The sequence below is a fragment of the Staurois parvus genome, unplaced genomic scaffold, assembly GCF_062004578.1.
Source record: "Staurois parvus isolate SC_StPar_1 unplaced genomic scaffold, SC_StPar_1.0 ptg000189l, whole genome shotgun sequence".
Taxonomy (NCBI): Eukaryota; Metazoa; Chordata; class Amphibia; order Anura; family Ranidae; genus Staurois; species Staurois parvus.
Genome location: NW_028317985.1, coordinates 1,130,754 through 1,142,895, shown reverse-complemented (window position 1 = coordinate 1,142,895; position 12,142 = coordinate 1,130,754). Strand labels below are relative to the sequence as shown.

Genomic DNA, 12,142 nt, shown 5'->3' with positions numbered 1-12,142 from the left:
AATAGTGCCCCATCGTTGGTGCCAGTGGGAGGAATAGTGCCCCATCGTTGGTGTCATTGGGAGGAATAGTGCCCCATCGTTGGTGTCAGTGGGGGGAATAGTGCCCCATCGTTGGTGTCAGTGGGAGGAATAGTGCCCCATCATTGGTGTCAGTGGGAGGAATAGTGCCCCATCATTGGTGTCAGTGGGGGGAATAGTGCCCCATCATTGGTGTCAGTGGGGGGAATAGTGCCCCATCATTGGTGTCAGTGGGGGGAATAGTGCCCCATCATTGGTGTCAGTGGGGGGAATAGAGCCCCATCATTGGTGTCAGTGGGGGGAATAGAGCCCCATCATTGGTGTCAGTGGGGGGAATAGAGCCCCATCATTGGTGTCAGTGGGGGGAATAGTGCCCCATCATTGGTGTCAGTGGGGGGAATAGTTTCCCATCATTGGTGTCAGTGGGGGGAATAGTGCCCCATCATTGGTGTCAGTGGGGGGAATAGTGCCCCATCATTGGTGTCAGTGGGGGGCATAGTGCCCCATCATTGATGTCAGTGTGGTGGAGGGGGAAATAGTGCCCCATCATTGGTGTCAGTGGGGGGGGGGGAAATAGTGTCCCATCGTTGGTGTCGGTGGGGGGAGGAATAGTGCCCCATCGTTGGTGTCAGTGGGGGGAGGAATAGTGCCCCATCGTTGGTGTCAGTGGGGGGAGGACCAGTGCCCCATCGTTGGTGTCAGTGGGGGGAGGACCAGTGCCCCATCGTTGGTGTCAGTGGGGGGAGGACCAGTGCCCCATCGTTGGTGTCAGTGGGGGGAGGACCAGTGCCCCATCGTTGGTGTCAGTGGGGGGAGGAATAGTGCCCCATCGTTGGTGTCAGTGGTGGGAGAAATAGTGCCCCATCGTTGGTATTAGTGACACAAATGATGGGGCACTATTCCTCCCACTGACACCAATGATACTTACCTTGCTGACCCCTGCTCCAGCCTGGGCTCGCTCTCTCACTTACCTGTCAGCTGTCTTCCTTCTCTGGCCGCTCTCCTCTTCACTTACTCCGGCAGCTCCCTCGATCTTCTTAGATCTACGCGCGCTGCCGCTCGGCTCCTCCTCTCCAAGCTCCACCTCCTCGCCGGTGATTGGCCGCCTGTGTGCCTCTCCTGAGCTACAGTTCCGGTGGCCAATCAGCGGCGAGGAGGCACAGCTGTTGTGATCCCGGAGGTGTGGCCAGGTGACAGGGCAGCGTATCATCCCGCCCACACATCGACTGAGTCAGAGGAGCGGTGTCTCGGTTCCTAAGACCATCGGAAATATGTGTTTTCCGATGGTCTTAGGCGACCCCTGGGAAATGGTCGTTCGACCCCCAAAGGGGTCGCGACCCCCAGGTTGAGAACCGCTGATGTAAACCAATTAATTTACACGTATTGGGTTTTTTTTTAGCAAAGACATCTCGCAGAATGCACTTTGGCAGAAATTTATGACTACATTTGATTTTTTTTTTTACTGGACGTGTTTTATAGCAAAAAGTCCAAAATAATGTTTTTTTTTCCTCAAAATTGTCAGCCTTTTTTTTTATAGCGCAAAAAATAAAAACCGCACAGGCAATCAAATACCACCAAAAGAAAGCTCAATTTGTGGGGAAAAAAAGGATGTAAATTTCATTTATGTACCATATTGCATGACCGCGCAATTGTCCGTTAAACTAGCGCAGCGCTGTATAGCAAAAAAATGGGGTAAATTCTATTATCTATACCATAGTTTGTAGACGCTATAACTTCCACACAAAGCAATCAATATACACTTATTGGGATTTTTTTTACCAAAAACATGCAGCAGAATACATTTTGGCCTAAATTTATAACCAACTTTGAGTTTACTATAGATTTTTTATAGCTGAAAGTAAAAAATATTGTTTTTCTTCAAAATTTTTGGCCTTTTTTTGTTTATAGCGTAAAAAATAAAAAGCGCACAGGTGATCAAATTACACCGAAAGAAAGCTCTATTTGTGTGAAAAAAAGGACGTAAATTTCGTTTGGGTGCAGCATTGCATGACCGCGCAATTATCATTTGAATTAGTGCAGCGCCGAGTAGCAAAAAGAGGCCTGGTCATTAAGGGGGGTAAATCTTCTGGAGCTCAAGTGGTTAAAGAGACGTTTTAAAAAAGCGCCCCAGCTGCTCAGCGCAAACTGGCATTGCACCAAGCAGTAAAAAAAAAAAAACATTTCTGGTGTAGATTGCTTGAGTCTTGACATCCTTCCCCTTATAATGTGACAGTGCTTGGAACTAGCAGTCATCTGCTAGGTCTGAACATGGCAGTGAAGGGAGCTGCTAGGGAGGTGAGTATCACTGGGTCTGGGGGTTCTTTGCACAGTACCTGTCTCTTTAACCCTTTTGCTACTAAAGGCATTTTTGCATGTTTTTTTTTTTGCATTCGTTTAAAAAAAAAAATCACTCTAGATCAGGTGATTAGTTAACCACTTCCAGACCGGACACTTTCACCCCCTTCCTGTCCAGGGCAATTTTCAGCTTTCAGCGCTATCACACTTTAAATGACAATTGCGCGGTCATGCAATACTGTACCCATATGAATTTTTTACCATTTTTTTGAGACAGATAAAGCTTTATTTTGGTGGTATTTATTCACCACTGGGATTTTTATTTTTTTTGCTATGTAAATGAAAATGTCTAAAAATTTTGAAAAATAGTGTTTTTCTTATAAGATTTTACAAATAAATAATTTTTCATCATAAATCTTGGCCGAAATGTATTCCGTTATATTTTTAGAAAAAAAAAAAATAAGCCAAATTAGTTTATAACCAAAAATTATAATTTTTAAACATTTTTTTTTTAATTCTTTTTTTTTTTTTAATTATTATTCATGTTTTTGTTTTTTGTTTTTTTACATACTGTCACCCTAGCAGTACAGTGTCACCATGGTGACACTGTACTACTTGTGGGGGGTGACGAAGATTTTTTTTTTTTTTTTACAGTGATTGCTTTTACACCCATATAGGATGTAAAAGCAATCATTTCTCTTTCTCTCTGTCTGCATTCTTGCAGCCATTGAGAACTACTGAGTGAGCTGTGATTGGTCACACCTTGTCACATGATACAAGGCTGTTGTGAATAGCCTTGTACCATGTGACCTCTGTGATCATTCACAGATTTCACACGTAGTAAGCAATGATGTCACAAGTGACATCTTGCTTACTACTTTGCATGTGATCACTGATTGGCCAATCAGTGATCACATGATCGGGACCGAGGTCCCGTCCGACGATCGGTGTTTCACTGTGTCCGGAGGACACAACGGGCACCGGATCGCAGTGCTGCGCGCTCCCAGGGAGCGCGCACAGCTAGGAAAGGTGGGTGCCGTTTATGAACGGCAACCCGCCCCTGGAGTGCCACCGCCCTGCCGTTTATGAACAGCAGGCGGACGGCAAGTGGTTAAAACTCCCAAACATCATATATTTGCTGAAAGACCCTGATATTTGCGCAATGGTTTATCAAGAGCAGAATTTCAGTAAAAAATACACACTGTCCTACAGCTAAAGTGGCTCTAAGGGCAGAATTTTTTTGGGTTTTTTTTTTTTGTACCTTCATGCAGTAACCCTTTCAGTGCCAGGTCCTGCGCTCCACTTTTAAACTAAGCTGGCCAGACCATTTCTGCAATTTTTCCATTGTTTTTTTTATTTTTACCATACAGCTTTCAGAGTATGTAAAAGACCCCCCCCCCAAACCATATATTTTCTGAAAGCACATGACCAGTAGAATAAAAGAAGGTGCTGAAAATTCATTAAAATCATTATTAGCAGATAAAATCACAGAAAATTTTACAAAATTGCTGCCAAATACAACAGTTTAACCTGTGTTGAGTTAATAAATAACAAATATTTGTCAGTTTTAAATTGCGCGTTTTTGCAAAATGGTGAAAATCGAAAGCATGCAAAAATGTAAATGATCAAAAATCGGAGGTTTTTAATTTTTCACTTACAGGTTTCAGAATTTGTAAAAAACCCCAATCCATATATTTTCTGATATCACGTGACCAGTAGAATAAAAAGAAGGTGCTACTGATAGTTAAGTCTCCACAGTATTTGCGCAAATATTTATCAAAACCATATTTTTGCTAAAAATACACTAAACTCATTATTAGCAGATACAAACACAGCAAATTTTACAAAATCTCTGCTAAATTCCTACTAAATATAAAAGCTTAAACTGTACTGATATTTTGTCGATATTAAATTGTGCCTTTTTGCGAAATGGTGAAAATCGAACATATGCAAAAATTTCTCAAATCTGGAGGTTTTCACTTACAGCTTTCATAATTTGTATTCCCCCCCAAAACCATATTTCTTTATTGTGCATCACGGGACACAGAGCAGGCTATTCATGACTATGTAGGTTATAGGTGATCTATAGGTGAATGGATACTGGCTGACCAATCAGAGAGGAGGTCCTCCCCTTTGTAACCCCTCCTATACAGGAAGTACTTCAGTTCTTTCGCCAGTGTCTGTAAGGTGGATGGTCAGTGGCAGTGTTGCTGTGCTCTTGGAGTATACCTGAAAGTCCAGAACGGTTCCATTCGAGAATCAGAGACTTTAATCGGATCCATTTGGAAAGCTGTGAGCCAAAATGGATGGTACCTGAGCCTTGCTGGATAAGGAGAAGAATCCTTGAGGTTTTGCCTGTAATGTAGCCTTACGGCGCTGGACCTCGCACAGATAGGACCCTGAGCAGTTTTAAATCTGACCAAGGAACTTCCAGTGGGGTGCTATACGGCCGTGGCCGCTCAGCATGGGATCTGAGTCCTTGAAGGTCTGTATGACAATTCCCACCGTGATGGATGAAGGTTGGTGCCTGACGGAAATCAGGGACCTGCAGTGGGACTGGTAAGATATCTTTTTTTTTTTTTCTCTCTCTGTAAAAGGAAACAAAGTTCTGAATTTGAGGGAAAAGGAGAGGTTTTGTGACTGAGTTTCCATCAGAGGGGTGTTGGCAATTGTTCCCGAGATGTGCTTGATCTTCTGTTTTCGGCCACTAGAGGGAGTACAGCCAGCAAGCAGCATGTTCAACAGTGGCCGGAAATGGAAATTGGCCATATTTGTTTATCTGGAGACCAGAAGACACATGGGCTGCTGCTGCTGGGGAATCTACTGTGGCTGGGACACAGAGCAGACTAGTTTGTAGGGGCACGTGAGTACTCCCCTGAGGGGGAAGCTTGGACCAGTCACTCAGGTGGCTCGTAAGGCAGCATTTGCATTGAGTGTTTTACTTCAGCACACTACTTGCCTAGCTATATCTTGAGATCTGTGTTACTAGTGGAGGTGCACAGGTTTACACTATCTGAAGTACTGTCTTCCAGAAAGCGGAGTGGGGGAGGTGCGGCAGGAAAGGGCACCAATGTACCACTGCCAGGTCCTGAGGAACCGAAGGTCCATTGTAATATCCTCTCCTGACAAGCCAGAAGCGACTGGGCAGTCTGAGCCGCTGCATCTATCTGGCATTTTGGCTCCTACTGGGGCTTCTGCCTCGGCATATGTAACCAGGGATGATCTTGCTTCAGCCTTAGCGGGTTTAGAAGATACGATCGCTGGGATGATTGCATCAGTTTCTCAGGGGACTGAGAAGCGGAATAGATCATCACTAGAACCACCATTCCTGGAGCAGGAATGGGTGGAGCCTGAGGATGAGGAAGAACTGGAGGAAGGTCAGGCACAGAATCTCTATGGAGTCACAGCCTGAGGAGAAGCAGGCGGTCTCTGCCTCCCAGCCTCAGATGTTTAGTCCAGGACCTCGCTGATGTGGTATGGTCTGGATTTGGGCTACCTCCGACAGAAAACTCTGAGGTTACTTATTCTTCCCTGGGCTCTTTGAAGCCTTTACAGAGTACTTGGGCCTTTCCGGTGCATCCTCTTCTGGAGCAAATTATGTATGCCGACTTGGATCACCCAGACAGGGTTTTTGTTCCACCAAAGAGATTTTCTTTCTTGTACCCCATGGAACAAAAGTTTGTCAAGAAATGGGGGTTGCCTGTAGTGGATGTAGCGGTTTCATCCCTGAGTAAATCCTTATGACCTACGGATAATGTACAGGTTTTCAAGGACCCAGCGGATAAGAAGCTGGAGTCTCTCCCTAAGGCCTCCCTCTCTCTGGCAGGTTCTGCCGTACAGCTGTGGCAGCTATTAGCATTTGCCAGTCTTTCTGAATGTGTCAGGCAGCGGATTGGAGGACCATACGTGCAGGGGGAATGCTTGGCCAAGGATTTGGAGGATGTTCCGTGTGCTTTGTGTTTTGCGGTTGATGCTCTTTAAGGATTCAATTCAGGAAATTGCTCGCTTGGCCCTCTCTATCAGTGCACATACCCAAGGTTTTGTGGCTGAAGAGTTGGTCAGCAGAACTACCATGCAAAAGATTGTTGGCAGGTTTTCCCTTTCATGGGGAATGGCTGTTTTGGAAAGATTTGGACTAATATATCCAAAAGATTTCAGGGGGTAAGAGTGCTCTTTTACCCTCTAAGAGGAAATCCAAACGCGCTTCTTTTAAGGTGTCAGGGGCTTCGGTTTCTGGGCCCTCATCTACCAGTCATTTCACCCCACACAGGTCCCAGCCTCCAGAGGTAGATCTCAGAATCAAAACACAAGGAGGCCCTGGGTGCAAAAGTTGTCTAAGCCAGATCCGAGGTCTGCTTCCTTATGAAGGGGTAACCCCACTTGTTCGGGTAGGGGGAAGGCTTTTGAATTTTGTGGCCGCACGGAGGGCTCTAATCTTAGATAAATAGGTCATCTCCCGAATTTCTTGGGTACAGGCTAGAATTTCGGGTATTTCCTTCTCCTTGGTTTCCAAGATCAAATGTACCAATAAATCCAGAGAAAAGAAGAGCTTTATTTCAGGCACTTGATTGCCTATTATCTCAGGGAGTGATCAAGGAGGTTCCAGCGGATGAAAGATTTCAGGGGTTTTATTCAAACCTGTTTACAGTCCCAAAACCAAATGGGGATACAAGGCCCATTTTAGATCTCAAGGGGCTAAATCAGTTCCTTAATAGCCGATCCTTTCGTATGGAATTAGTTTGGTCAGTAGTGGCCTCCCTACAAGAGGGAGATTTGGTGTCCATAGACATCAGGGACGTATATCTGCATGTACCAATATTCATTCCTCACCAAAGATTTCTGTGGTTTACAGTAGGGCGCTCAGCATTTCCAGTTCATAGCACTATCGTTTTGGCTGGTCACGGCTCCCAGAGTTTTCACAAAAATACTCAGAACTCAGGGAGTATCGGTCACAGATTGTCTAGACTATCTCTTGCTCAGAAATCGGTCGGTGCCAGATCTGAAGCAGGATGTGGTCCTTACGATGCAGATCCTGGAACAGCTGGGCTGGGTGCTGAACCTCAAGAGATTGTCCCTTGAACCAGTGCAAAGCCTAAAGTGTTTGGGGATGGTCCTAGACACGATTCAGGCAAAGGTATTTCTGCCTCCAGGGAAATGTGGCACCCTGAGAAAAAGGTTTGCAGTTTGAAGGCCAAGAGGTATCCTTCGATTCCCCTCTGTATGAGGTTTCTGGGGAGAATGGTGTCCTCGCTTGAGGCTATTCCCTATGCTCAATTCCACTCCAGACTGCTGCAAAGGTACATTCTGTCTGTTTGGAACAGAGAGATTCCGGCCCTGTATTACTGCATATCTCTGTCTCTAGAGGTGCAGCAGAGCCTGAATTGGTGATTGATACCTCACAATTTGTAAAGGGAAGATCCTTTCAGCTGGTGGTGTGGAAGTTGGTAACCGCCTTTCAGGTTGGTGGGGCCATTCTGGAGGAGGCCATAGTTCAGGGAACATGGCTTCCATGGGAAAGGGTTCTTCCATCAATGTCCTGGAACTTTGAGCAGTGAGGCTGCCTCTGAGGTATTGGACATCCAGGCTTCAGGGTTTGCCTGTAATGATTCAGTCTGACAATACCACAGCAACTACCAGGAATCGAGGTGCTCAGAAGGAGGTGAAATACATTCTGACCTGAGGAGAGAGATATGTTCCAAGTCTGTCAGCAGTGTTAATTCCAGGTGTGGAAAATTGGCAGGTGGATTATGTCAGCTGCCGGCAGTTGCTTCCAGGGGAATGGGCTTTGCATCCCGATATTTTCAAGGAAATCTGCCAGTGATGGGGTTGCCCGGATGTAGACCTATTGGCATGCAGGTTCAACAACAAGGTTGGTCTTTGTGTCCAGGGTAAGGGACCCCCGCACGGCAGGGGTAGACACCTTTACTGAGTCCTTGGAACCAGTTCTGAGTGATTAATGCCTTTCCTCTGATCCAGCTGCTGCCGTGTCTCTTACGCAGTATTCTGGAGGAGTTTATTCCGGTGTTACTGATTGCTCCGGCCTGGTACGCGGACATAGTGAAGATGGCAGTAAATGGGCTGTGGGCCCTGCCGTATCGGCCAGATCTGTTGTCTCAAGGTCTTATATTGCACCCAGCTTTACGGTCGCTAAATTTGATGGCGTGGCTATTGAAACCCAGATCCTGAAGGATAGGGGAGTGTCGGATTCTGTCATCCCCATCATGTTGGGTGCTAGAAAGGAAGTTTTTAGGAACATTTATTACAGAACCTGGATGGCTTACATTGCCTAGTGCGAGGTTCACAAATGGCACCTAAGAAAGTATGTGATTGGCAGGATTCTGTCGTTTCTTCAAACAGGGTTGCAGAGTAATTTGGATATTGGTACCATTAAGGGCAAGGTTTCAGCATTAGCTATTTTTTTCCCATTGCATCTCACTCTTCGGCATCTCATTTTTGATGCATATGGCTCCTCCTGTCAGGTTGCCTTTGTGTCCTTGGGACCTGAACTTGGTTTTGGAGGTTTTGCAAAAGCCACCATCTGAACCTATTGGAGAGATTCCACTGGTTTGGTTGACTCGTAAGGTGTTGTTTCTAGTGGCAATCGCTTCTGCGAGAAGGGTGTCTGAGCCGGCAGCTCTATCTTGCAGAGAACCATTTCTGGTTTTACATCATAAGGTGGTGTTGCGACCTCATACGTGCTTTTTACCAAAGCTTGTTTCTAGCTTTCATCCCAGTCAGGACATAGTTCTGCCTTCATTCTTTCTTCAGTCATCAAGCAAAAGATCCCAGCATACCTTGGATGTGGTTCGTGCTGTAAGGGTCTTTTTGAAGGCTACAGCACAGGCCAGGAGGTCAGATGCTCAGTTTGTGCTGCCAGAGGGGCCTAGGAAGGGGCAGGTGGCATCCAAGGTGACTATTTCTCATTGGATCCACCAATTGATCATTCAAGCCTATGGTTTGAAAGGTAAAATCCCACCCTTTCGGGGGGCATCTTGGGAAATCCTCCATCAGACATCAGTGGCATAGGTTTGCAAGGCTGCTACATGGTCTTCAGTTCACACATTCACAAGATTCTACCAAGTGGATGTCAAGGCGGCAGAGGATTATGCAGTTGGCCACAGTGTTCTACGGGTGGCTGAGGGATTATGGATGGTGGCTATCATGGTGTCACCCTCCCCTCAAATTTCTTATTGCTTTGGGACATCCAACTATGGTGTCCTTTTATCATGCGGTGGAAAATGACCGCTGCTCAGTTCTCTGGCATTCCCAGAGAACACAGTTCTCTGAATGCCTGTTCATGAAGCAGTGTAGATCGCTTCTAATGAGGAGAGAAGTGATCTACAAACGCTTTGAATGCTGGAAAACGGCTGCTGTTACTATAATCTCGCGAGATTACAGTAAGAGATCAGTCAAACACACAGTTTAGTAAGCGGTAAATTACTGCTGCTCCCCCGATTCTCCACCTCAACTGGAGAATCTGGAGGGAGAATTTTCACAGTTTGCCAGTGAAGGGCTGACATCGCTCCTTCATACACTGGCCGTGTCTGTCAGATTCTCTGTGTGCTGAGATGATCAGCGGATAACATGTTCTCCGCTGATCATCTCTGTTTCCTAAACCACTAATGATCTGAGATCAGCAATGATCCTTAGGATCGCCACTGATCTCAGTTTCATAAGAGGACCCCATAGTCACGAATAGCCTGCTTTGTGTCCCGTGATGTATGATAAAGAAAATTGGATTTTTTTATACATACTTACCTATAAAATCCATTTCTTGGAGTACATTACGGGACACAGAGGTCTCACCCCTATTTCTGGAATGTTTATTGCTTGCTACAAAAAATACTTCCTGTATAGGAAAGGTTATATAGGGGAGGAACTCCTCTCTGATTGGTCGGCCAGTGTCCATTCACAAAAATGGATTTTTACAGGTAAGTATGTAAAATCTGAAAGCACGTGACCAATAGAATAAAAAGATGGTGCTACTGATTTTTTTGTAGGCACCACAATAGTTTAAATGTTTATCAACTCGCTATTTTCACTAACAAAAAAAACACTAAAGTCCTTATTTGCAGTCAAAACCACAACATAACTTCCAACATTCCTGCTAAATTCCTACTAAGCCCTCATTCAATGGGAAGCACTAAAGCGTATGTCCATGGAGGGCCGTGTTTACCCGCAAGGAAATGCACAGGTAGTCCTATTCATGTCAGCTGGGATGCAGCAGCTGCATGGACAGATCTGACATCCATGTGGGTGTAGGTCCATTGCCCAAAACGCAGTGTTCAGGGATATACACCCACATGGATGTCAAGTTGGGAGCAGTGGCTGTCTTGTTGCAGCCATTGTGTCCCAATTGATATAGACGGGACTACCTGCACAGGAATGCATGGAACACCTGTGCGTTCCCATGCAACCACTGCGTCCAAATTACCATCAATGGGACTGCCTGCATGGGGATGCATGGAACACGTGTGCATCCCTTTGCAGCTAAACAGGGCTCCGCTGTAGTATGCCCCACATGAATGAGGCCTTTGGCCTTGTTTAGACATGCAGTTAGGGGCAGTAAAAATGCGTGGACATGCTGGGTTTTTGCTGCCTGCCAAACACCCCCCTTAAGTTGCAATAGGCAATGGACAGGGTGATGATGCCACCATGCTCCAGAAGAAAGGGAGATTTAGACGCATGTCTAAATCTACCCTTACTATGTTTTTTTATTTAAATGGTACATTTTTGTTATTTTTTGAAGGGGGGGGGGGGCTCTGGAGAGACAACAGGGGTCTAAACAGACCTGTAATGTCTCTCTTTTTTTGAGGACTGAAGACAGCTGCTCTTGCAAGGTGGGCAGGGCTGCCATTCATTCTGGCAAAGGCACCCCCACTCATCTTAGCTGTCTGTATTCATTGAGGAAAGGTAGGGGGCTGGTAAACACATCTGCGATCTGTCAGCGGCTACAGCCAGTGGAAGGGGAAGTAGGGAGAGCCAGCAAACAGCTTCAGGGAGGTGTGCCCTGATACAGGAAAGGTGGGGGGGGCCAGAGCAGCGTGGGGGGGTATCTGGTCTTCCATTTGGATCGCTCTGTGGCTGTTCTTCAGCACTGAAAATCAGCGGGAGAGGCAGAGTAGGGAAGCTGACAGCCACAGAAGGATCATGGTTTATGAGGGGGGGGTGGGATCGGTTCTGAAACAACCCGATCCTATTATTGAGATCTGCCCAGATGCCTGATCAGCAGCTAGCTCAGCCTCACAGCATGCCACTGAGATGCTGAGCTTGCCACTCTTCTCCCTCCACAGCTAAGTGCTCCGAGTGCTGGAGGGGGGGAGCAGAGAGCCGGTGACTGACACCCTCTGCTCACTGAAGACAGAGAACTGAGCAATCAGCGGTGGTTGATCGCTCAGTTCTCGGTCTTAGAGGCAGTGGGGGACAGATGCAGTATGGATTGATGCTGCATTCACCTAGGTGAGTATAAATGTTTGTTTTTTCCCCAAACGTTAAAATCAAATACTCACTTTTGAATAAATATTTCAATAACTGTACTGAGATCGTAACAATTTCCTTGATTTCTCTAGGTAGGAATTGGCCGAAATAACACTCTGTACGCACTAGAGGATGGCATTGTACGTTACACCAAAGAAGTCTATGTACCAAGACCTCGTAGCAGTGATGGTATCAAAGTTATCCCCAAGCTACCTATGGGCGCAGTTCTATATAAAACCTTCATTAATGTCATTCCGGAGCCTAAAGAACATAGCTTTAAATTGGTGGAAATGATGTGAGTGGTAATCATCATGTAAATAACATTTATTTAATTAAACTGCTTTCTAAGAAA

General features: G+C 45.9%; 1 protein-coding gene across 1 annotated transcript in view; it reads left to right on the top strand.

Annotated features, from left to right (window-relative positions):
- MRPL27 (mitochondrial ribosomal protein L27) overlaps positions 1 to 12,142 on the top strand; it is a 23,111-nt gene extending 10,969 nt beyond the window's left edge. The window contains exon 4 of the mRNA XM_089677606.1: positions 11,883 to 12,142. Within this exon, the coding sequence (XP_089533732.1) occupies positions 11,883 to 12,089 (207 nt within the window). The 3' untranslated portion in view covers positions 12,090 to 12,142. The remainder of the gene's footprint in view (positions 1 to 11,882) is intronic.